This window comes from Oryctolagus cuniculus, chromosome 19 (assembly GCF_051225735.1).
Source record: "Oryctolagus cuniculus isolate XC-2025 breed Fujian yellow rabbit chromosome 19, ASM5122573v1, whole genome shotgun sequence".
Lineage (NCBI taxonomy): Eukaryota > Metazoa > Chordata > Mammalia > Lagomorpha > Leporidae > Oryctolagus > Oryctolagus cuniculus.
The window spans coordinates 69924022-69949408 of NC_142885.1; the positions used below are offsets into that span (position 1 = coordinate 69924022).

The window sequence follows — 25387 nt, forward strand, 5'->3', positions numbered from 1 at the left end:
TGAGGTCATGTAGTCTTTATTGGGGGAGGGGACAGAGGGGGCGTGGGGGCACCAGCATCACTGCCCCCCCGCGGGCGGACAGCTCCACAGCCAGCTTGCCGGGGCGGAGCCTGCCACACACAGTGCCCGCTGCTCCCTCTCCCATGACAGGGTGGGCACGGGGACCCGCTGTCCAGGCAGGGCCCTGAGTGCCCGTGGTGCCAGCTTGGCCCCATGAAGGCTCCCTCGGCACTTCCCCACCCAGCTCTCCCCTGGCTTCAGATGAACCTGGGCGTCCCAGGCAGCTGTGACGGCCATGGTGGGGTGTGCAGCGCCCGCGACCTGCCCACAGCTGCGCTCAGGCCCCCGCGGCAGCGCCACCTGGCGGGGAACCCGGTCACAGGCAGAGTCCTGTCCACGGCTGTGCTCAGGCCCCTGCAGCGCCACCTGGCGGGGGATGCGGTCACAGGCAGAGTCCTGTCCACGGCTGTGCTCAGGTCCCTGCAGCGCCACCTGGCGGGGATCCGATCACAGGCAGAGTCCCGTCCACGGCTGTGCTCAGGCCCCCGCGGCAGCGCCACCTGGCGGGGAACCCGGTCACAGGCAGAGTCCTGTCCACGGCTGTGCTCAGGCCCCTGCAGCGCCACCTGGCGGGGGATGCGGTCACAGGCAGAGTCCTGTCCACGGCTGTGCTCAGGTCCCTGCAGCGCCACCTGGCGGGGATCCGATCACAGGCAGAGTCCCGTCCACGGCTGTGCTCAGGCCCCCGCGGCAGCGCCACCTGGCGGGGGATGCGGTCACAGGCAGAGTCCCGTCCACGGCTGTGCTCAGGCCCCGCGGCAGCGCCACCTGGCGGGGGATGCGGTCACAGGCAGAGCCAGGAGCAGGGCGCAGGCAGGGCAGCACCCAGAGGGCGTGGTGGGGCCGCTGCTGACTGGGCTGGGCCATTATGGATGGGGCTGGCTGCAGCCTGGCGCAGGAGCGTCGCCCGGGAGGCCCCTGGGCTCCTGTGGGGAGTCTGGTGCGGTGTGCAGGGGTCTGTAGCGCAGTGGAATGGTCTGTGGTGTGGTCGCCGTGTGGTGGGTGGTGGTCTCTGGCGAGCTGCGCAGGGGTCCGTAGCGCAGAATGGGATGGTCTGTGTCGTTCGAGTGCAGCGTGGCGGTCTCTGGCGTGGCGCGCACTGGGCTCTGGGGTGGCTCAGCGGCCTCTGCACCGAGTTGGCTGAGGGGAAGCAGGCCGCCCCTGCTGGGAGGACCCCGGGCGAGGCGTCTGCACACGGTGCTGCTTCGGAGCTGCCACTCGCTCAGGTGTGCAGGCCACCTGCCCCGCCCTGCCGAGAGCCCTGGCTGGCGGTGCGCAGGCTGCGGGTGCCGGGAGGGGCGGGGTCCCACGCAGCAGGAGGGGCCTCACTGGGACTCGCCGTCGGGCTGTGGGTCGCTGGTGCTCCTGGTTAGAAAGACACAGCGATCACTGGCCGGTTCAGCCAGGTGGGGTCCCCCGGCCTGGACACGAGCTCGGCCAGCCGCTGGCACGCGCGTCCCGGAGGCGCCCCCCGCAGGCGTGGAGCGCGCTCTGGGGAAACAGCCAGCCGTGAGATCCAGCTCTGGCGCGGGCTCCCCGGCTTCTGCTGTGCTGGGCTGGGCTGGCAGCGACGCTGTGTCCTCACCGCAGGGGGCCCTGACGCTCCTGCCCCCACGGTGGCCTCGTGGGTGGCTGCCCGCTGACGGGCAGCGTGAGGAGGTGACCGCGGGGGGAACCAGTTAGAGTCACTGTGACTTTTTTTTTTTGCCATTTTCTCTCAAGCTCTTCTCTTTACCAAAACAGAGCGTTGAGGCCGGCGGTGGCGGGGCAGATTAAACTCCACCCGGGACCCCAGCCTCCATCTGGCCGCTCTGCGCCCCACGCAGCTCCCGGCTGTGGCTGTCACGGCAGCGGAGGACAGCGCCGGTGCTCAGGGCTCTGCACCCACCTGGGAGACCTGGATAAACCTCCTGCCTTCAGCCTGGCCCAGCCCTGGCCATGTGGCCATTTGGGGCGTGAACCAGCAGATAGAAGACTCTGTCTTTAAAATAAATAAAACAAATCTTTGAAAGAATCATTTGTCGGCTGGCGCCACGGCTCACTGGGCTAATCCTCCACCTTGCGGCACTGGCACCCTGGGTTCTAATCCCGGTCGGGGCGCCAGATTCTGTCCCGGTTGCCCCTCTTCCAGACCAGCTCTCTGCTGTGGCCCGGGAGTGCAGTGGAGGATGGCCCAGGTGCTTGGGCCCTGCACCCCATGGGAGACCAGGAGAAGTACCTGGCTCCTGCCATCGGATCAGCGCGGTGCGCCGGTCACAGTGCACCGGCCGCGGCGGCCACTGGAGGGTGAACCAACGGCAAAGGAAGACCTTTCTCTCTCTCTCTCTCACTGTGCGCCGAGAGTCCCGGTCAGGTGGCGATGGGCAGGTGTCCTGTCTCAGGTCGCCCTTTTGGCCCCGATGGCGCAGGGCAAGTGTGGCGCCCCCTGTGACGAGGTCAGATTTCCCTCGGACTGGGGGCTTGTGCCGCCGGTGTCCTGTCCGAATCCCTGGCTGACTCAGGAGTGAAGATGTACTCCTGTCTTGAAAATGGGTTTCGGAACTCAAGCTCCCCGTGGTAGAGCAGAGGTGGCTGCTGTGTTCTGTGTGAGGAGGGCCCCGGGGGTGCCCTGTGCGGTGCACCCATCGCTCCTCCCTCCCCTTGTCCTGTCCATCAGGGGCGGAAGTACTCCGATTCCGGTGCATGCTGGTCCCTGGGCAGTACCATGCTGTCTAGTACTGACGCTTTATGGCGGTTTTTGTTTTGAAAGAAACATGTTTATTTGAAGGCAGAGTGATAGAGACGGAGAACGTCCATCCACTGGTTCACTCCGCAAATGGCCCTCGCAGCCACGTCAAAGCCAGGAGCTCCATCCGGGTCTCCCACGAGGGTGCAGCCCAAGTCCTCAGGCCGTCTTCCGCTGCTTTCCCAAGTGCACTCGCAGGGAGCTGGATGAGAAGTGGAGCAGCCGGGACTTGAACCGGCATCTGGATGGGATGTCCGGGTCACAGGCGGTGGCTTGACCTGCGACACCACAGCGCCAGCCGGTGGGAAGTTTTGACACCGAGTGTGAGTTGTCGACTTTGCTCTTGTTACGCTGTAGTTCTGACTGTTCAGGGCTCCTGGAGTTTGTACACAGATCCATGACCACGGGATGTGTTCCCACTGGCCTGTCGTGTCAGATTCTACCTGGTCGCGTGCGTTGGGGGGTGAGGTGTGCCTGTGTCACTGCCGTCCCCGGAGTGTCACTCACTGTCCCCCAGACTTCACTCCTGGGATTTTCATTGCGAATGAACCCAAGTGCAGCTGGTTTCGGTGCTTGATACTGTACCCCGCACCTGGATGAGGTTATTTATTTATTTTTTAATATTTTGTTTGAGAGGTAGAGTTATATAGAGAGGGAGAGACAAGAAAGAGGTCTTCCATCCACTGGTTCACTCCCCAGAGGCCCAGAGCTGGGAGGTTTTCCGGGTGTCTCATGTGGGTGCAAGGCCCAACACCTGGCCATCTCCCAGTGCTCTCAGGCCTTAGCAGGGGGCTGGAACCGGCGTCCCTACGGGAGGCTGGCGCCACAGGCGGGTGCTCAGCTGCAGCACCGGACCTGATTATTTTGTAAACTAGATTTTATTTACCTGTTTACTTGCTTCCTTATTTGAAAGGCACAGCGAGTGGGAAGGAGGGAGAAATCCGTCAGGGTCACTCCCCAGGGCCTACAGCAGTGTTGGCCTGGCAGGCAGGGGCCAGGCACCCATGCGGGTCCCACGTGCGTGGCAGGAGCCCAGGTCCCTTGTCAACATCGGCCGCCTCCCAGGCACTGCAGAGGAGCCGAGCTGGCAGTGCAGGGCGGCAGGACACAGGCCCCCCACGCCCAGCCTGGCCGCTGCACCCAGCAGCCACCCCGCTCTGGTGCTGGGAGGTCTGCAGTGGACTCCGTGGGTCGTTGAGCGTGACCACCCCGGCGTGTGAGAGGCCACCTGTGGGGACGGGCGCTTCCTCTTTTCCCGTCCCGGTGGCCCCAGCTCCTCCTCCTGGCCTGGCCTCTCACTGGCAGCTGTGACGGCAGCGCTGGGCTCAGGCGCTTCCTGCCGGTACAGGAGCCCCTCCTTCCCCGGGCTCAGTGCATAGTGCGCCGGCTGCCAGCTGCGGCCTGCGCTGTGTCCACAGCGGTCGTGGGTTCTATGCTCCGCAGCCCCGATGTGCTGGCGTCCCCTGGTCCTCCCCTAGGCTGGAAGGAGTCTCAGCACGTAGCCCACGGTCACACCTATATCTCAGGTGCATCTCGGTGAAGACGAGAGCAGAGGCAGGAGGCGGTGGGCCAGGGCCTTACGGAAGCCAGTGTGGCCCCAGGGCCTTGGCCTGGCCAACAGTGCGGGTGCTGTCCTCCAGTACTGGCTGTTGGCCGGAGGAGCTGCTCCCGGGGACCCTGCCTGAGCTGGGGCGTCCAGGGCAGGCACTGGGGTGAGCGGCTGCAGTGGCTGAAACCCCAGACACCCAGGTGCTCAGCGCAGGTGAACAGGGCTGACGAGGGCGAGCGCTGGGTGTCCCCGTGGGGCAGTGTCGGAGTCCCCAGGCCGGGTGCTGGCAGGAGGTGCACCATGCTGCCAGGCCTGCTGGGTGCCAGGCTCTCTGCTGGGGTTCTGCTGAGGGTTCTGGCTTCTGTGGGCCTCGTACTGGCCGTGTGGAGTTGAGGGGGCAACCTCTGCCCTCCTCTCTGTGGGAGGCCTCTGCAGTGTCGGTGTTAATGTCTCCCAAACGTCTCGTAGAAGTCACTGCAGGCTGGCGTGGAGCTGGCCTCTTGGCTACTTTTAAGATGACTAAGTGGATCTCTAGTTCTCTGGGTCAATTTGGATTTTCTATTTTTTGAAAAATTACCTATATGAGGACCGGAGCTGTAGCACAGCAGGTAAAGCCACCACCTAAAGTGCCGGCACCCCATATGGATGCTGGTTCCAGTCCTGGCTGCCCCACTATTTTTTTTTTTTTTAAACAGGTAGAGTTACAGACAGAGAAAGGTCTTCCTTCCATTGGTTCACTCCCCAAATGGCCGCCATGGCAGGAGCCAGGTGCTTCCTCCTGATCTCCCATGTGGGTGCAGGGCCTAAGGACTTGGGCCATCCTCCACTGGCCTCCTGGGCCACAGCAGAGAGCTGGATTGGAAGAGGAGCTACCGGGACAGAATCCGGCGCCCATATGGGATGCCGGCACCGCAGGCAGAGGAGTAACCAAGTGAGCCACAGCGCTGCCCCACTTCTGATCCAGCTCTCTGCTATGGTCTGGAAAACAGCAGAAGACGGCCCCTGCACCCCCGTGGGAGACCCAGAGGAAGCCCCTGGTTTCAGATCAGTGCAGCTCTGGCCGTTACAGCCACCTGGGGAGTGAACCAGTGGATGATGCAAGACCTTTCTCTCTCTCTCTGCCTTCCAAATAAATACATAAATCTAGAAATAGAATTTTTTTAGAAAATTACCTATTTGAAAGGCAGAGTTAGAGAGACAGAGATCTTCATCTGCTGGTTCACTCTTCAAATTCCTCCAGGAGGCAGAGCTGGGTCAGGTGGGAGCAGCAGCCTGGAATCGATCCAGGTCTCCCACGTGGGTGCAGGGGCCCTCCTCCCTTATAGGGGCCTGAGTGGTGCAGCGCAGCTGGGACTCAAACCGGCACCCGCGTGGGGCTGGCGTCACAGGAGGTGGCTCAACTCCCTCGCTGCAGCACGGGCACTGCTGTTTTACCCCAGGCACAGTGGCTTCTGTCTGGCCAGGCTCGCGTCTCCTCTGCTGCCTGCCAGTGCCCACGCCTCTGCGTGCCCGCCCCATCTTTCCCAGCAACCCCTGCGGCCCCTTACCTCTCTGGGAGTCTGCGGTGACTGACACATGTCCTTCATTCGTCTGCTCGGTGCTTGGGCTCGGTCAGTCTGTTCACCCTCCCCAAGGGCCTGCGGCTCGCTTTCTCCTTCCCTCTCCTTGCCTTAGGTGGGAGCTATTTCTGCGGGCGCCTCCCCTGGTCTGAGATCTGTCCCCTCCCTACATCCCGGATGTGGTCTCCATTTTCATTCATTTAAAAGGATTTCATTAGTTTGTTTGAAATTCATTTATTTTAAAGGCAGAATGACACAGCGGTCTTCTGACTCTGGTTCACTCCCCAAGTGCCTGCAACGTCCGGGCGGGGCCGGCCCAGAGCCACAAGGAAACACAGTCCCGCCTCCCCCGTGGGTGCTGGCACCCACGAACTTGGCCAGCACTACCGCCTCTTGGCTTCTTAGCAGGAAGCTGGGTCAGAAGCAGAGGGCGGGGGCCTGAGATAGCAGCATCCCACATGGGTGCCGGTTCGAGTCCCGGCTGCTCCACTTCCGATCCAGCTCTCTGCTGGGGCCTGGGAAAGCAGCAGGAGATGGCCAAGTCCTTGGCCCCTGCACCCACCTGGGAGCCCCGGAGGAAGCTGCTGGCTCCTGGCTTTGGCCTGGCCCAGCCCTTCGGGGAGTGAACCAGCAGACGGAAGGTCTCTCTCCCTGAGAAATCTTCAGAGTGGAGGCGGGACTTGATGCCAGCTCTCAGGCCCCTGGGCGTGAGTCCCCCTTGTGCCCCCCGTCCCGCCACGGCCTCCGCTCCCTGTGTGCGGCGGCAGGCGGCAGCTGCCCTCTGCCCTGCTCTGGGGTTGCTCACCTCAGGGAAGGGAGATGCTCAGCGGCCTGCATCCACACAGTGAAAGGGCGTGCCACCCCACCCCACCCCACCCCACCCCAGCATTCGGCGACCCGACGCCTTCTCCGGAACCGCAGGAGGCGGCACAGAGAACCCGTCCGTTACCCGTCGCTCTGCTGGCCTTCGGCCGAGGCGGTCTCCAAGCACAGCTGGACGTCGGGCAGGAGCTGTGTCTTCTCTGAGGACGGGGAAGCGCGCGTCAGCGTCGCTCTGCTTGAAGCGCGCGGCCCCTCACAGCAAGGAAGAACTCAGGGAACCAGGCCGCGAGGCTGGGAGCGGGCAGGGCTGGGATCGGGCTTCCCAACATCCATGGGCCCCTCCCCTGCCCACCCCAGCAGACAGCGGCTTTCTCACGCCCGGGAATAACCCTTTTGGAGCTGAAGTCGAGTTCCCCTGTGCCTGCAGGGCCTGGAGCCCACAGCGCCCCGGGTACCTGGCTCTCGCTGCGGGGCCCGGCCGGGCAGCCGCTCCCGCTGCCGCAGGACCTCGAGGCCGGCCAGGTCGGGCGGGTGGCAGTGGCTGCGCATGACCATGACGCGCTGGCCCTGGGTGATGGCGCGGCTGCGGCAGCCGGTGCGGCCTTGGTCCCGGCACATCCAGTACACCTTCCCGCCGGCCGCCTTCTCCTTCCTGTACAGGAACGACTCGTGCACCAGGAACCTGCCCCCGAGCGACGTCCGCAGGAACTCCAGGGGCTCCGTGGGCTCTGAGGGGGGAAGTGACCAGCGGGTGGGTGCCAGAGGCCGGGCCGGGGGAGCTGTGCCCCAGCAGGACCCACTCTGACCCCCGCGCCCCCTGCAGCCCTGGCCAGCTCAGGCCTGAGACCACGTGCGGGCTGCACGCCGTCTGGGGAGCCTGGCCCCTGCGGCCTCTCGAGCCCCATGCTCCTTGGAGGCCTCCCCTGGCCACTCCAATGCTGGACTTGAGGGCTGGGCCCTCCTGTGAGGCCTGTGGCAGACCGCACCCACGCACTGGGGCCTCCTGGCTCCCTGCCCACCCCGATGCCAGCCGGCAACTAACTGGGCCCTCTGCTATCCCAGAGCAGAACTGGGGGGGGGGGGCGGTCAGCTCACCAACCGTCAGCCAGAGCTGGCACGGAGACACCGCCCTGAGGGAGACCCGGGGCACCGTCCCCTCCCGAGCCTGCGTGCAGGGAGCCAGGCACAGCGTGGACCAGAGCACCGCGGCGCGCGGCTGCCCTCACCTGGGCCTTCCCAGTGCGTCAGGTTGGGGAGATTCTCCCGCTGCCGCAGGGCCTCGAGGCCGGCCAGGTCGGGCGGGTGGCAGTGCCTGCGCATGACCATGACGCGCTGGCCCTGGGTGATGGCGCGGCTGCGGCAGCCCATGCGGGCCTGGTCCCGGCACGTCCAGTACACCTTCTCACCGGCCGCCTTCTCCCGCCTGTAGAGGAACGAGTCGTGCACCAGGAAGCTGCCCCCGAGCGGGGTCCTCAGGAACTCGGGGCCTCCTGTGGACACGAGAGGGAGTGAGGAGGCCGGGGAGTGGGGCAGCGGGGTCCCTGCTCTGCTGAGTCCGGAGCGCGGCTCCAGGGAAGGCCCTCACTCCCTGGAGCCCCAGAACCCGCCCGCTGCCGGCAGGCCGGACAGCGCGACCTGGGAGCTAAAGAGGGGGCCGTGAGCAGCAAGCGACGTGGCCTTGGGGGCCCTCCGGGGGAAGGAGCTGGGACGGGCGTGGCCGTCTGCCCAGGGGACTCCAGTCCCTCCACGCAGAGGCCGTGCCTATGGGGGCAGAAGCCAGGGGATCAAGCTCGCCCTGCACAGTGACAGCCTGGGGACAGGGGTGGGGACACCAGGCCAAGGGAAGTGAGCCCTGCGACCCTGGATGTTCCAGCGCCCTCACACCTGACCCAGACGGCCCTAAGGGACCACAGCAGCGCACGGGGCAGGGGGCACAGGTGCTCAGAGAGCGCGGCCAGCCCCGGGGAGGCCAAGCAAAGCCACCCCTGCTCAGCAAACAGCTCTGTGTCCAGGGTGTCTCGCAAGTGTCACCCCCCGGGACTGTGGCTTGGGGAAACCGGAGGCAGGGCTGCCCCCAGCACAAGCAGGCGTGGAGGGCCGGAGAGCAGGAAGGGGCTGCGCCAGGCCCTGCCGAGAGCAGGCTGGGGCAGGGAGCAGCTGCCCGGAGCTGACGAGCTGACGGACCTCGGGGCAGCAAGTGGCCTAGGCACCAGGGACACGGACGGGGGGCCTGGAGGATGAGACGGGTGCTGGCGCCAGCCAGAGGGAAGAGAAATCCAGAGAAAGCAGACCAGGGCGTGCCGGCACCTTGGGGGCTTGAAAACCCACAGGCCAGGCAGGGACTTGGTCAGGGGCCCCTGCGTGGCCAGGGCAGGGATCCGGGAGGGGGAAGGGCAGGCTGGCCCCAGGAGCTGCGCCCCCTGCTAACAGTCACCACTGTCTTCCTCTGCAAACGGGAGGGGGGCAGGGTTGACCCAGGCTGGGCTGAGCAGGGACCGGACTGTAACCCTTCTAGAACATTCACAGGAGGACGAGGTCAAGAGAGGAAGGTGGGGGTGGGGGTCTCCTGCCTGCCCCCCTGCCCCCAGCACCTGGGTTCTCCCGCTGCGCCGGGCCGGGTCGCTTCTCCCGCTGCCGCAGGGCCTCGAGGCCAGCCAGGTCGGGCGGGTGGCAGTGCCCACGCATGACCGTGACGCGCTGGCCCTGGGTGATGGCGCGGCTGCGGCAGCCCATGCGGGCCTGGTCCCGGCACGTCCAGTACACCTTCTCGCCGGCCGCCTTCTCCCGCCTGTAGAGGAACGAGTCGTGCACCAGGAAGCTGCCCCCGAGCGGGGTCCTCAGGAACTCGGGGCCTCCTGTGGACAGGGAGGGCATCAGGCCTGATCCTCCCAGCCCCGCACCTGCCCTGGGCCCGAGGGGCTGCAGGGGGCGGACTCACCGGGGTCAGCCTCCGGGTCCGGCGGGGCGTGGGGCTCCACGAGCTCCTGCTCGTCGGGCTTGGCTCGCTTCCTGGGCCGACGCCTGGAGAGCGCCAGAGGGCCCGGGCCCCTGCGGCACAGCGGACTGTCCACAGCTGGCAGCGGCTTGTCCTCGGGGGCCCCGAGGCCGTTGGGGCCCGCCCTCTCCTGCCGCCGCCGGGCCTCCAGGCCCTCCACGTCGGGCGGGTGGCAGTGGCTGCGCATGACCGTGACCCGCTGGCCCTGGGTGATGGCGCGGCTGCGGCAGCCGTGCAGCGTGTGGTCTCGGCACGTCCAGTACACCTTGTCCCCCACCGCCTTCTCCCGCTTGTAGAGAAAGGACTCGTGCACCAGGAAGCTGCCCCCATAGCAGGTCCTCAGGAACTCCAGGGGCCCGGCCTGCCCTGGAGGAGGGATCCGGGGCGGTCACCACACCCCTGGCCCGACACCGCTTCTCCGGGGACACACTGATCGTGGCCACATCAACTCCCCCAACCCCACCCCACCCCACTCCCTGGCCATGGCCCGCAGTACCCTTGGCTGTCAGCGCCCTGTCACGGTGCTCCGAGGGCTGTCCGGGGCTCCGTGTGCAGCTGGAGTGGTTCCCGCACGCGGAAGCAGCACCACTCTGTGTAGTCTCCCTCCCAGCAGTGAGGGCCCAGCGTGGCTGCAGCTCCACCCAGCCCGCCTCCCAGTGCCTGGGGGTAAGGACAACCCCACAGGCCCAGACCCACCCCTGGCCGGCTGGTCCCGAGTGCAGGCGGCCGTGGCCATCACCCCCACAGCCCCAAAACTGAGCCGGACTCCTCCAGCCCCAGGGGTCCTTTTCCAAGCTTAGAGGATGCCAGGGTCACCACAGCCCATTACAACTCAGACCTCTCAGTCTCGCTTCCTGCTGCCTCAGAACATTCTGGAAGGACCTGGGGCCCTCCCCCCACAGCTGGATTGGGAGCAGGGGCGCTGATTTTGCAAGCCGTCCTGAGGATCTGCGTGGGTCCCCACGTTTCCACCTGGGTGCAGCCAAGGCCCCCGGGGCTCACCTGCTCCAAACGGAGGCATGGGCGGCAGGTACTCGCCCAGCCCTAGTGTCGAGCGCTTCTTGGGGGGCAGAGACAGGGCCCGGGGCCCCTCTTCCTCCTCCAGGGCTGGCTTGCTCAACACCTGCCCCAGCGTGGGCTCTGGCTCCTCGGGGCCCAGCCACGGGCCCACTCCCTCACACGGCTCCTCCACATGGCCTCCAGGGCCCTCGGGGGCCTGCGGATTCCCCGAGGCCTCGGGCAGGGCCGGGCTGGGCCGGGCCCGCAGGCCTTCCTCGTCTGGCAGGTGGCAGTGGTCCCGCATCACAGTGGCCCGGGCGCCGCGGGTGATGGCCCGGCCCCGGCAGCCCAGCCCGGCGTGCCGACGGCACTTCCAGTACACCTTGTCCCCGACGGCCTTCTCCTGCCTGTACAGGAACGACTCGTTCACCAGGAGGCGGCCCCCAAACGGGGTCCTCAGGAACTCCAGCGGCTCGGGGGCTGTGGGGGAGAGGGCGGGCAGGTGAGCCCTGCAGGGGGCGGGGTGGGAGTGTGGGGTGAAGGGGTGGGTGGGGGGCCTCCCCAAAACTCCTGACTGCGGCGGGGGTGGGCACTCTGCCCATCTCAGCGATTCCCTGGCTCCTGGACGGGGCTGCAGGCGCACGGAGGAGATTGCTGGCCGCCACACCCTGCAGGAGGCTCCCGGGGAGCGGGGTGGGCAGGCCGAGGTGCGCGTGCACACGGGCGGCTGGGCCCACTCCTCACCTGCGTCTAGCTTGCTGCGCTTCAGCTCGGGCGACGGCTCCGGGCCAGCGGTCCCACTCTCGGCCTCCTGCTCGCGGGGCTCAGGCAGGGGCATCCCGGGACCAGGGCCCGACGCTCAGGCCACGCTCAGCCCACGCACGGACTTCTGCCCAGCGCCCTTTCCATGACGGCGGAGGAGTCCTCGGGCCGGGTCTCTACAAAGCAATGCGGGTCAGGGCGGAGGAGCCAGGGAGGGGCCCTGCTGGGGAGGACCTGGTCCCGCTCCCAACCCTCGCTCTGTGTAGAACGTGCACTGTCCCTGCACTCTGGGCCGTGGCTGTGTGGTCCTGGGCACGGGTCTCTGCGCGGTGAGCGCCGTGGGCCTTTCCCACCGCTCAGCTTCCTCCCCGGCCAACCATCACCCCAACCCAAGTTCCCATGCACCCCCCACTTGTGCTGCAAAGTCCCCAGGCCTGAGATGCACACGCAGCTCCCTGCCCCGCCAGCCCAGGGCAGGACTGAGGGAACCTGCTAGGTAACAGCCAAGCATGGGGGCTCCCGGGCCCAGCCGCTCGGGACCCGCGGACCAGCCCCATGACACACAGCACCGCGCCCTGATTGGCCCTGGCGCGCGTCCCTCTGCTGGCAGCCCGCCCTCTGGCGCCCTGTGGCTGGGGACCAATGGGCAAGGCTGTTCCCTGTCCAGGCCTTGCGCCAGGCGATCCAGACAAGCCCACGATGCAGCTACCGTGCACCCACGCAGACTCCCACAGGATTCGGCAGGGGACGCCCCCACGCAGCGGACCCACCCCATGCTCTCCCGCACCAGGAGCCAGCACCCCTCAGAGATGCACCCCAGGCCACAGTTGGGGTGCAGCGCGCAGTGTCCACCCCAAGGTTGTGTCCTAAAAGAAAGGGAAGCTACGACACAACCCAAGGCCGCCGCGGTCCCTGCAGGGATGCGGATGCTGGTCTGAGGCGCAGTCCCCCTGTGGCCCGCCAGAGGGCTCAGGGCGTGGACTGCACACCAGCCAGCCACAGGTCCTTCCTGACCCCGCTCAGGGCGTGGACTGCACACCAGCCAGCCACGGGTCCTCCCTGACCCCGCTCAGGGCGTGGACTGCACACCAGCCAGCCACGGGTCCTCCCTGACCCCGCTCAGGGCGTGGGCTGCACACCAGCCAGCCACGGGTCCTCCCTGACCCCGCTCAGGGCGTGGGCTGCACACCAGCCAGCCACGGGTCCTCCCTGACCCCGCTCAGGGCGTGGGCTGCACACCAGCCAGCCACGGGTCCTCCCTGACCCCGCTCAGGGCGTGGGCTGCACACCAGCCAGCCACGGGTCCTCCCTGACCCCGCTCAGGGCGTGGGCTGCACACCAGCCAGCCACGGGTCCTCCCTGACCCCGCTCAGGGCGTGGGCTGCACACCAGCCAGCCACGGGTCCTCCCTGACCCCGCTCAGGGCGTGGACTGCACACCAGCCAGCCACGGGTCCTCCCTGACCCCGCTCAGGGCGTGGACTGCACACCAGCCAGCCACGGGTCCTCCCTGACCCCGCTCAGGGCGTGGACTGCACACCAGCCAGCCACGGGTCCTCCCTGACCCCGCTCAGGGCGTGGACTGCACACCAGCCAGCCACGGGTCCTCCCTGACCTGGCCAGCAGAGTGGTGGCTGTGGCAGTTCTGGAGCTGTGTCTTCCCTCGGGGCCAGGGAAGGTGAGGGAGCCCTGTCCCAGGAGTGGGCCAGCAGGGCGCCCAGGCAGCCAGCGGTGGAGGGGCCGGCCCCCCAGAACTGACCAGGGATAAGCGAGTGTCTCAGGCAGCAGGGTCAGGGGCGTGGCCGACCTCGCAGGCTCTGGGTTTCTGAGACAGGGACAGATACTGACCTGGTCAAACAGCCAGCGAGAGTGGCCACATGTAAAGGCCTGAGCATGTGGAGGGGAGCCCATGCTGAGTACAAGGGGCTGCTTCCTGCATGGAGACAGGAGGTAGAGCAGCCGGGGCTCAGGGACGGCCTGGGGACAGAGTCGCAGCCGAGGCACAGCTGTGGAGATGAGGGTGGGGGTGCCTGCGTGCTTGCAAATGGCTGAAATGGGGCCGGTGCTGGCACAGCGGGTGAAGGCACCGCCTGCAGTGCCGCCATCCCATATGGGCGCTGGTCCGAGTCCCGGCTGCTCCACCTCCGATCCAGCTCTCTGCTGTGCCCTGGGAAAGCAGCAGAAGACGGCCCAAGTCCTGGGGCTCCTGCACCCACGTGGGAGAACCAAGAGTCACAGGCTCCTGGCTTCAGCCTGGCCCAGCCCTGGCTGTTGTGAACATTTGAGGAATCAACCAGTGGACTGAAGATCTGTCTCTCCTTCTCTCTGTCACTCTTTCTATAAACAAATCTTAAAAAATAAAATGGCAAAAGTGACATGTGTTACGATGCCCGTTTTTCACCAGAGACCATAAGAACCAGCTGAACAAGCCACACACGGCCAGCGAGCCAGGCCGTCAACCACACAGGCTCCGAGGGACCCAGCTGCCCACCGGGAGGCCGGACTCCACACTGGCCGATCCACAGGCTCTCGTCTCCCTCACCGCTGTCCAGGTCAACACAGTGACGCTCAGGACCTCCGCCCTGATCCCTCCACACACAGCTGTCCTGGGCCTCACTCCACCCTCACACCCGCTCCTCACGGTCTCCACGCGCACAGCCATAGCACCTAGGTCCCCGTGTCCCGAGCCAAGAAACCTGTGCACCCCCAGGCGGCGCTGCAGGAACAGCTGCACCCCCCCACCCCCCACCCCCGCTCTGTGGGACACGCCCTCCTCAGGCCCTGCGGGGCCCAGAGACACCTGAGCCGGCCGGGCCCGCCCTTCAGGGAGAGCCCTCCGTGTGGGAGGGGCAGTGCCGAGGGTGCTGCTCCGCCAGGCAAGGAGGGTGGCGCGTGGGGAGCTGCGGCGACACGGACGAGCCCTGCGGACAGCACGCTCGGGGAGCGGGCCCGGCGGGAGGACCATGAGCTGTGTGGCTGCTTCCACACGAAACGTCTGCAACAGGGCCCCTCTCTAGGGCCCAAGACAGACGGGGCTGCCTCAGGCTGGAGGCCAGCGCGCGCGGGCTTCTCTGTGCTGTGGCTGCACACGGGGAGCCGTCTGGGGTGTGACCCACAGCTCAGTGAGGCCGCTAAGCCCCCTCTGTAGGGCCGGCGCCGTGGCAAAGCGGGTAAAACCGCCGCCTGCAGCGCCGGCATCCCATATGGGCACCGGTTCTAGTCCCGGCTGCCGCACTTCTGATCCAGCTCTGGGAGGCCAGAGGAAGATGCCCGAGTGCGTCCAGTGTGGGAGGCCCGGCAGAAGCTCCCGGCTCCCGACTTCAGATTGGCTCAGCCATCAGATGGCCAAATGCGGCCATTTGGGGAGTGAACAAGCAGATGGAGGATCTCTCTCTCTCTCTCTCCCTCCCTCCCTCCCTCCCTCCCTCTGCCTTTCAGATCAATAAATTAATCATAAATAGAAGCAACCAATGTAGCAATGGCTCCCCTCGAGTCACTGGGGACAAAAGCAGCTCCCTACACCACAGGCAGCTCGAGGACAGTGGGCGTCCCGCCCTGGGTTTCCTCACTGGAGGAGGCGGCGTGTGGACACCTCCTGCGCTCTAACACAGGGACCACCTCACAGTCCTGCCACACCGTCTCTCCTGCACCACTGCTGCAGCACCCGCATGGGCCTCGCCTTTAAGCCTGCAGGAAGCCCCTGCAGACCTTGGGGGGACCAATCGGGGCCGCGGCTGCAATGCTGCCGACAGCCACAAGGGGGTGCTGCTGCTCCTCAGAATGTGGTGGCCTACTTTTTGGGTCACATTAAATGGTGACACTATTAATTTATCTATTTTAAAGATTTATGTATTTACTTGAAAGTCAGAGTTACACAGAGAGAGGAGAGGCCTTCCATCCACTGGTTCACTCCCCAGTTGGTCGCAATGGCCGGAGCTGCGCCTATCTGAAGCCAGGAACCAGGAGCTTCTTCCAGGCCTCTCTCACAGGTGCAGGGCCCCAAGGACTTGGGCCATCTTCTCCTGCTTTCCCGGGCCATAGCAGGGAGCTGGATCGAGCTGGAGCAGCCGGGACATGAATTTGTGCCCGTATGGGATGCTGGCACTGCAGACAGCGGCCTAACCAGCTATGCCACAGTGCCGGCCCCGACACTTTTCAAAACAAGAATTGGGGAGTTTTCCCATGGTGGGCGACATGGCACAGGGGGTGAAGCTGCTGCGTGGGACCCTGCATCCCTCATGGGAGGGCTGGTTCCCGGCTGCTCCACACTGCCAAGCCCCCGGGTCCTGGCCACCCACGTGGGAGACTCAGCTTCTGTAGTGGACCAGTGCATGGGAGACCTAGCTTCCTGTCTCTCCCTCCCGCTCTGTTGCTCTGCCTTTCAAGTAATCTTTTCTCTCTTTTTTATTTATTTATTTGAAAGTCAGAGTTACACAGAGAGAGGAGGGGCAGAGAGAGAGACAGAGACAGAGAGAGAGAGACAGAGAGAGAGAGAGGTCAGTCTTCCATTCTTTGGATCAGTCCTCAGTTGGCCGAGCTGCACCAATCTGAAGCCAGGAGCTTCTTCCAGGTCCCCCACGTGGGTGCAGGGCCCCAAGGACTTGGGCCATCTTGTACTGCTTTCCCAGGCCAAGCAGAGAGCCAGATCAGAAATGCAGAAACCGGGTCTCGAACCAGCAACCCTATGGGATGCCAGAGCTTCAGGCCAGGGTTTTAACTTGCTGTGCCCCAGTGCTGGCCCTCAAGTAATCTTTTTTTAAAAAATCAAGAAGAGTTCCAAAGTTCTTGTATTTACAAAAAGTGTTTAAAATTCAGCAACTTTTTCTAAACTCAGCGAGTAGAGGCCAGCGTCACGGCACAGCAGGTTAAGCCGCCGCCTGGGACGCCAGCACCCCATGAGGGTCAGTTCCTGTCCCAGCCGCTCATTTCTGATCCAGCTCCCAGTTACTGTGCCTGGGAAAGGAGCAGTGACGGCCCAAGTGCTTGTGCGCCTGCCCCCCGCGGGCGACCTGGATGGAGCTCCAGGCCCGGACTTGCTCGCCAGCCCCAGCCCCTGCAGGCATTTGGGGAGTGAACCAGCAGATGGAAGAACTCGATCTCTCCTTCCCTCTCTCTCTAACTTTGTCTTTCAGATGAACAACTCTTACAAATAAATAAATTCAATGATCAAAGTTCTTTTAAAAATTTGTTTAGTTGAAAGGCGGAGTTAGCTAAAGAGAGTGGGAGAGCTGGAGAGAGATCTTCCATCTGCTGGCCCACCCACCAAAAGGCCACAACAGCTGGAGCTGAGTCAAGCCGGAGCCAGGAGCCAGGAGCCTCTTCCAGGTCTCCCACATGGGTGCAGGGGCCCAGGGACTTGGGCCATCTTCTACTGCCTTCCCAGGCCACAGCAGAGAGCTGGATGGGAAGAGGAGCAGCCGGGACTTGAACTGGTGCCCATATGGGATGCCGGCACTGCAGGGGAGGCTTTACCCACGTCACAGCGCCAGCCCCAGAATTAAAAAAAAAAGGTGAAAGCATGTACCTGTGATGAAGTTAATTATAATCTCCGTGAAAAATTATAAATTTATTTTGATATTTTTTATATATTTTTAGGTTATATAAGAATTACCTGTGGCAGCTGACAAAAATTTTAAAAATAGGCCGGCGCCGTGGCTCAATAGGCTAATCCTCCACCTTGTGGCGCCGGCACACCGGGTTCTAGTCCCGGTCAGGGCTCCGGATTCTGTCCCGGTTGCCCCTCTTCCAGGCCAGCTCTCTGCTATGGCCAGGGAGTGCAGTGGAGGATGGCCCAGGTGCTTGGGCCCTGCACCCCATGGGAGACCAGGAAAAGCACCTGGATCCTGGCTCCTGCCATCGGATCAGCGCGGTGCGCCGGCTGCAGCGGCGGCCATTGGAGGGTGAACCAACGGCAAAGGAAGACCTTTCTCTCTGTCTCTCTCTCTCACTGTCCACTCTGCCTGTCAAAAAAAAAAAAAAATTTTTTTTAAATAAAAAATTTCCTGGACTTCACATTCAAAATTCTGGCTAAGGCTTCAGAGAGGGCTCCAGGCAGCCCACGTGGCTCTGACGCAGCCGTGGACCCCTCTGAGCAACACCAGAGGAGCTCCCTGGAGACCAGGCGGTCTCGAGGCGAGCGCTGACTTAAGAACTGCTCTCTTCTGGTGCAGCCACTGTGGAAAACAGTATGGAGACCCTCAGGAATCTGAACACAGACCTACCACAGGACCAGCCGTCCCACTCCCGGGAACCTACCCAAGGCAATGGAATCAGTGAACAAAGGAGCTGTCTGCACCTCCGTGTTTACTGCAGCTCAATTCACAATGGCTAAGACATGCAGGCAACTAAGTGTCCATCAACCGAGGACTGGATGAAGAAATTGCGGGATATGTACACCGTGGAATACTACACAGCAGCAAAAAAGAATGAAATCAGGTCATTTGCAATAAAATGGAGCAAGCTGGAAAAGCTCATACGTAGTGAAATAACCCAGTCCCAAAGAGACAAATACCATATGCTCTCCCTGACTTGGGAGAATAGTGCTCCTAAAATGGAAGTTATAGAAGGGAAATGGACACTTCTAGACTCAATGACTGGAACAGTCCTTGGCCCGACTGTCCAGGGGCAGTTTATCATTGCTACTTTTTATTTTTATATCCTTTTAGTTTTGTTTCTTCGCTCTTTTCTTCTTCATACTATATGCTGAACTCCCCATGTAACAGAGTTAACCAGATGTATTTTAAGTCAATTGGAAAAAGATCTCAGTTAAAAATGAGAGGGAAATAGGAGATGGAGGTGGCAGTTACAACCGTAAAGCTATATCGTTCTGCACACAGGCATAAAGACTACCTCTTCTGGGCCGGCGCCGCGACTCAACAGGCTAATCCTCCGCCTAGCGGCGCCGGCACACCAGGTTCTAGTCCCGGTCAGGGCGCAGGATTCTGTCCCGGTTGCCCCTCTTCCAGGCCAGCTCTCTGCTGTGGCCAGGGAGTGCAGTGGAGGATGGCCCAGGTGCTTGGGCCCTGCACCCCATGGGAGACCAAGAGAAGTACCTGGCTCCTGCCATCGGATCAGCGCGGCGCGCCAGCCATAGCACGCTGGCCGTGGCAGCTATTGGAGGGTGAACCAACGGCAAAGGAAGACCTTTCTCTCTGTCTCTCTCACTATCCACTCTGCCTGTCAAAAAAAAAAAAAAAAAAAAAAAAAAAACTACCTCTTCTCAAGGTACAGCCTAAAATCTTGTCATGGACTCCAGCCCCATAAAAATCGGAGGTTTAGGGCCGGCGCCGCGGCTCACTAGGCTAATCCTCCACCTAGCGGCGCCGGCACACGGGGTTCTAGTCCCGGTCGGGGCGCCGGATTCTGTCCCGGTTGCCCCTCTTCCAGGCCAGCTCTCTGCTGTGGCCAGGGAGTGCAGTGGAGGATGGCCCAAGTGCTTGGGCCCTGCACCCCATGGGAGACCAGGAAAAGCTCCTGGCTCCCGCCACCGGTCGCGGCGGCCATTGGAGGGTGAACCAACGGCAAAGGAAGACCTTTCTCTGTCTCTCTCTCACTGTCCACTCTGCCTGTCAAAAAAAAAAAAAAAAAAAAATCGGAGGTTTAAATGCCATCTTAACTGTTAAAATCATATTAAATGTCAAGTCAACATATAGATGGGTTTAAGTGTAAAAGTGATCATACAAATAACATCAAGTGCCTGGTAATAACAACAGAATTAAAAAGGAAAGAAAGTCCAATATGGGAAGCAGTGCACAGAGCAGACTCCTAGAATGACATTCGCTGTAAATAGCACTCTGACCTCAGAATCAGCCCTTGAGGCTTCCTGGTCTGGCTGAAAGGCCTGTGAGAGCATTTCACGCATGGAAAGCCAAGGCTCTGGCAAAAAATATCCTACACGGAGGATCTCTGTGAGGCCTCAGTGGAAAGAAAGGTTCATCAAAGGAGGTATTCTTCTCTGAAGGGAGGAGAGAACTTCCACTTTGCTTATAGCTATGTCCAAATACCGATGGAGTTTATGGTCACAGAAGGCTTCCACAGCCTTGGCAGCCCATGGCAAGAGCCTCAGGTGATCACTGACATCATAAATAAGGGTGTTAATTGTTAAAGGAACAACAGAAGTCACTGTGCACTTACTCCCCACGTAGGACCTCCGTCCCCAGTGAGCTGTACTATGAGAATCGACTGCAAATGTTGTTCCCAAACTGTACTCTGTATGTTGTGTGTGTGCGTGGGTGCAAACTGTTGAAGTCTATGCTTAGCACGGAGTTGGTGCTCTGTATATGAAGTCAAACTAAAAATGAACCATAATGAAGAAGGAGATGGGAGAGGGAGGTGGGATGGGAGTTGGGTGGAGGGAGGGTGGGTATCAGGGAAAGAACCAGTGTATGGTACACATACCAGTGTATCTATGAAAAAATGCATTCATTAAATAAAAAAATAAATTTTTTTAAAAAATTGAATAAAAAAAAAACCCATGTTTTCTTAAGTCAGACACATGAAACATTTCGTGTAGGTTAGCTCATTCGTGCTGTAACATTAATATGCTAAATACAGGGGATGACACTGTGGCCATACCAGGTTAAGCTGCTGCTAGCATCCCATACCAGCACCAGTTCAAGTCCCGGCTGCTCCACTTCTGATCCCTGCTAATGGCCTGGGACAGTATCAGAAGATGGCCCACGTGCTTGGGCCCCCACACACACATGGGAGACCCAGAAGAAGCTCCTGGCTCCTGACTGTTGTGGCCATCCAGGGAGTAAACCAGCGGATGGAAGACCACTCCTTAGGTCTCTCCCTCTGCTTTTCAAATAAATAAACAAATCTTTTAAAAATGTTAAATACAAATATTACAACTGCCTATGCTAGTGGGTCGTCCAAGTCCACTTTTTTTTCCTACGACATTTATCAAAAGGTAGTGACAGAAAGGGAGAGGCAGGATGAGATGTCATTCTCCCACTGGTTCACTTCCCAGATGCCTGCGACAGCTGGGGCTGGGCCAGCCAGGAGCCAGGAGCCGGGAGCCAGGAGCTTCATTCGGGTCTCCTTTGTGAATGGCAGGGCCCAAGTACCGTCCACTGCCTCCCAGGCATGTCCGCGGGGCTCTGGGATGGGTCACTCGGGTGCCCTGATCCCACTGTTTCTGAAATCACCCTTTCACAACGCATACCATAAGGTATTTGGGGACCTCACTGTGGCACAGAGAGCTGAGCTGCCAACTGTGACGCCGGCATCCCATGTGAGCACCGGTTCCTGTCCCGGCTGCTCCACTTCCGACCCAGCTCCCCGCTGATGGCCGGGTGTTTGGGCCCCGCCCCCACGTGGGAGACCTGGATGAAGCTCCTGGCTTCTGCCTGGCTCAGCCCTGGTCGTCGCAGCCACTTGGGGGTGCACCAGTGGATGGAAGACTCTCTCTCTGTAACTCGTTCAAACAACAAATCATTTTTTAAAAAGAAGAAAGAAGAGATCTATGGGTCCTACTTGTGAAATCTGGTGGACAGAGCTTCTTGGGCTTGGCTTCCATGCCTCAAGATTTCGTAACGTACTTTAGCAACGTCTAAGGTTCTTCACGAAGAATCCAGCACAGCAGACCAAGTGGGCCCGTGTGCTAAGTCAACACCACTGAAATCCCACCCGGACGCTTCACCAGGCAAATCCAACGACACCAGCATCATTCCATGATGGGAAGAATCTTCGGTGTGAGGACCCTGGAGAGTCTGTGCTCAGTAGGAAAGCACACCCAGTTCACAACACACCCAGCCCTAGCCGCTCACCGATGTTGAGCTGGGTGGTTTTATTTTTTTAAAGATTTTGTTTATTTATTTATTTATTTTTATTTTATTATTATTTTTTTTGACAGGCAGAGTGGACAGTGAGAGAGAGAGAGACAGAGAGAAAGGTCTTCCTTTGCCGTTGGTTCACCCTCCAATGGCCGCGGCGGCCGGCGCGCTGCGGCCGGCGTACCGCGCTGATCCAGTGGCAGGAGCCAGGAGCTTTTCCTGGGTCTCCCATGGGGTGCAGGGCCCAAGCACTTGGGCCATCCTCCACTGCACTCCCTGGCCACAGCAGAGAGCTGGCCTGAAAGAGGGGCAACCGGGACAGAATCCTGCGCCCCAACCGGGACTAGAACCTGGTGTGCCGGCGCCGCTAGGCGGAGGATTAGCCTAGTGAGCCGTGGCGCCGGCGATTTTGTTTATTTATCTATCTATCTATCTATCTATCTATCTGAAAGAGTTACACAGAGAGAGAAGGATAGGCAGAGAGAGGCCTTCCATCCACCGGTTCACTCCCCAGACGGCTGCAATGGCCGGAGCTGCGCCAACCTGAAGCCAGGAGCCAGGAGCTTCTTCCAGGTCTTCCATGCAAGTGCAGGGCTCAAGGACTTGGGCCATCTTCTGTTGCTTTCCCAGGCCACAGCAGAGAGCTGGATTGGAAGTGGAGCAGCCAGGACTCAAACCGGCACCCATATGGGATGCCGGCACTGAAGGCGGCTGCTTTACCCACTACGCCAAAGCCAGCGGTCCCCCCCCCCCCCTTAAAGCTGCATCGGGACCAGTGCTGTGGCACAGTGGGGGCCAGCGTTGTGGCATAGCAGGTGAGGCCTCCACCTGCAATGCTGGTATCCTATATGGGCACTGGTTCAAGAGCCAACTGCTACACTTCCGACCCAGCTCCATGAATGCGTCTAGAAAGATGGCCCAAGTCCTCGGGCTCCTGCACCCACGTGAGAGACCGGGAAGAAGCTCCATAATCTTGGCTTTGGCATGGCCCAGACTCGGCGGTCGTGGCCGTTTGGGGATTGAACCAGTGGGCAGAAGATCACACGCACTCTGTCTCCTTTCTCCCTGCGACTCTGCCTTTCAAACAAAATAATAAAAAAACGGCTGGCGTTGTGCACGGTGGGTTAAGCAGCCCCATGTGAGCAGTGGTTTGAGTTCTGCTCCCAGCTGATGCGCCTGGGAGAGCAGCAGTGATGGCCGGCCACCATGTGGGGTCCTGGATGGAGTTCTAGGCTCCTGGCTTCGTCCTGGCCCAGGTTTGGACGCTGCGGCCATCTGGGGAGTGAGCCAGCAGATGGAAGATCTCGCTCTCTCCCTCTCTGTAACTCTGCCTTCCTGTTTAGGACCGCGCAGCTGTGGTCCTCTGGTTGATACAGACGTACTGTGCACCCTGGGTCCCACTGCTCTCAGGTAAACTGCGGAGCCCTAGGGCGTTTCACACTCCGGAGTGTCCAGGGGAGGAGCTCAGGCCTCCAAGTCCATGTTTGTCCCCCTCTCGTGCTCTCTCAGGGCCAGAAAGGAAGGGCACGATCTGAGGGCGGCTCTCGGGGGACACTGGGACACTGCCCCCCCCAGGGCCCCGAGAACTGCACTGGGTGCAGACCCCATGGGGCGAGGTCTTGGCGGCCACAGGTGGGCCCACCAGCGCCCACTCAGCCTAGGTGCTGGCTTGCTGGGTGGGAGACCTGGGCAGAGGCGTTGACTCAGTCCGCACAAAGACCAGGGGTTCTTTGCCCAGGCCCTGGGGGCGCCCGGCGAGGGGGAAGGCCCTGCTGTTTTAACAAAGCCCCTGTCCCCGCGGCGGGATCCACGGGCTGGGCTGCGTGGGCACCGCGCGTCCTGGGAGAGGGTGCAGGTGCAGGACTCCTCCCGACACTCCGTTTCTGCTTTCCTTTCCCGACCTCAGACTGCCGGCCATTTGGACCGGGTCCTGCCCAGCTGACACGCAGCACCAGGCCTCCGCTCCGAACTGGAAGGCCCGACCCTTCGCCCGGTGCGGCGCAACAGCTCAGAACCGCCGAGCGCAGCGTCCCCAGGCCTCCTCCAGTGCCTGCGCGTCCCGAAACTGCCTCCCGTGGCACCTGACCCCGCTCACCCGGCACCCCCTGTCCGACCCAGCCCCCACCCCGGACGTCCTTCCTGACCACCTGCGGGCAGCCCAGGCCAAACTCCGGTGCCCCCGCAGCGCGCGCAAGCGTCGCTCTCCCCAGCGCTGAGTTTCACGGCCCTGCCCAGCGCACGCCATCCCTGACTCCGCGCCCGGGCGACGCGGGCAAAAGCAAGCCGCGAACCCGAGCGAACCGCACCAGCCCCGCCAGCCCCAGTCCCGAAGCGATCCGTGCTCCGAGAGGCAGAAACGGCGCCGCAGACCCGCGGGCCGGCCGCGCCGGGAAAGTTTGCCGCGGCGCCGAGGCGGGGCGCGGGCCCTGGGACCCCCGGACGCAGCCCCGGAGTGGGGCGCGGCGGAGCGGGCTGGGCCCGGCCAGCGGAGGGCGGGCGGGGGTGGGGCTGCCCGGCTCGGGGGCGGCGGGGCTCAGCCCGGGTCCGGGGCAGCGGGGCGAACGGCGAAGGGAGGCCGGCGAGGCGCGGCCTGGCGGCGGGACGCCGCGCCGGCGCCCCCTCCCCAGCGCCAGCAGCCCTGGGCACCCGCGGCAGGGCGGGGCGGGGACCCCGACCCCGACCCCACCCCCACCCCGGGGCGCGTCTCACCGTCGGCAGCGGCCCCTCCCGGTCCGAGCGCGGCCGCGACGGCTCCCTCAGTCTCCGCCGCTGCAGCCGCAGGCGTCGCCCTCGCGGCCCAGGCCCCTCAGGACACCGCGACCCCGGCGCCCGCTCGCCGCGCCGAGACGCCCTCCTAAGCGAGCCCCGTGCCCGCGCGCGCGACCCCGCGGGGGACCGGCCTCTCGGAACGCCGGGCGGGCGCCTCAGGAGCATGCGCCGCGGCGCCGCGGGGGTCCCATTCCCTCAGCAAATCCGTCTTCTCCGGGTCTTCCCGGCGCGGCGTCCGCTGGCAGCTCGGCCAATCGGCGTGCGGAGGCGGGCCCATGGCTCGCGCAGGGGGCTGGCCTAGCCCGGGATTGGGCGTCGCTTCCCGGGGGCGGGGCGCTCTACGCCGACGCCGGGACCCCCGCGGGACTTGACTGGCAGCACCTGTGGAGGGGCGGGCCTCCCACGCGGGAGAACCTGGTCTGGGAGGCAGCGGTGATGGCTCACGCAGCCGGGGCCCGGCCACGCACGTGGGGGCCTGGACGGGGTTCCCTGCCCTCAGCTCCGCAGACAGGAGCCCCCTCTCTCAAACACGCACAGCCGTAGAAGAATAAATGCATCCCGGGCCTGGCACTTTCCCACGGAGAGGAAGGAAGTTCTCATGGGCCTCGTTCAGGCTTGCCGCTCACCCAACCCAGGGCCACGCTCTGAGGTCACCATCAGCATCGACCGTAATGGAGCAGTCGCAGGGCCGGCTGTGGCGCGCGCGGGTCGAGCGGCTGCCTGCCAGGCGGCTCCCGGCTCCCATTCCCTTCCAGCTCCCCGCCCACGCGACGGGGACCGGGATGAGTTCCGGGCTCCTGACTTTGGCCTGGCCACTTGGAGAGTGATGCGGTGGATGAAGTCTCTCTCTCTCTCTCTGCTTTTCAGAGGGGAGCGGGAAGCCCTTGCAGCTGAGAGCCAAGTACAACATGCAGAAAACCACTGTTTTGCAACCCCTGGAGTAATAACTGATTCTGGCAAAAACCATCGGACAGGAAGGCGACAGTTTCCTAAGGACCAAGTACTGGGGCCAGAGTTGGGGCACAGCAGGTGCCATCTGCGGTGCCAGCATCCCATACAGGCACCGGTTCAAGTCCTGGCTGCTCCACTTCCAATCCAGCTCCCTGCTGATGCACTTGGGAAAGCAGCAGAAGATAACCCAAGTGCTTGGGCCCTGCACTCACATGGGAGACCCGGATGGAGTCCCAGGCTCCTGGCTTTGGCCAGGGCAGCAGCCACTTGAGGAGAGAACCAACAGATGGAAGATCCCCCATTCCCTGTCTTTCAAATCAATCAATGCATCTTAACAGCAGAAAAGGGAACAAGTTACACAATCCCAAGCACCTCCCTGGAAGAAGGGACTCGTTGCCCACAGCAGGGGAAATGCTGACTC

The 25387-nt window shown here is 62.6% G+C and overlaps 1 protein-coding gene across 10 annotated transcripts; it reads right to left on the bottom strand.

Annotated features, from left to right (window-relative positions):
• On the bottom strand, nt 1–24277 carry FLYWCH1 (FLYWCH-type zinc finger 1). Of its 10 annotated transcripts, none has more exons than XM_089321294.1 (10): nt 23956–24270; nt 11454–11647; nt 10713–11189; nt 9654–10076; nt 9307–9570; nt 7942–8205; nt 7171–7443; nt 6843–6915; nt 6456–6553; nt 1–1425 (listed from the first exon to the last, which is right to left on the bottom strand). In XM_089321294.1, exons 2-10 carry the CDS (start codon nt 11545–11547, stop codon nt 1283–1285), a joined length of 2109 nt encoding a protein of 702 aa, XP_089177420.1. In that variant the 5' UTR covers nt 11548–11647; nt 23956–24270; the 3' UTR covers nt 1–1282. The 10 variants fall into 10 exon arrangements, 7 of the variants coding, with proteins under 7 accessions (XP_089177420.1, XP_069920150.2, XP_089177419.1 ...); XR_016225977.1 differs by lacking the exon at nt 6456–6553 and adding an exon at nt 3672–4892 and having other exon boundaries at nt 1291–1425; nt 23956–24269; XR_016225978.1 differs by lacking the exon at nt 6456–6553 and having other exon boundaries at nt 7942–8138; nt 23956–24268.
• Between the last annotated feature and the right edge of the window lie 1110 nt (nt 24278–25387).

Coding starts and splice junctions, on each gene's coding strand:
- FLYWCH1 (XM_089321293.1), bottom strand. CDS start 11,547: ATGCCCCTGCCTGAGCCCCGCGAGCAGGAGGCCGAGAGTGGGACCGCT. Junction 8,206..9,306: donor GGCGCAGCGGGAGAACCCAG/GTGCTGGGGGCA, acceptor TCGTGTCCACAG/GAGGCCCCGAGTTCCTGAGG. Junction 6,554..6,842: donor GAAGGCCAGCAGAGCGACGG/GTAACGGACGGG, acceptor TCCACTCTGAAG/ATTTCTCAGGGAGAGAGACC.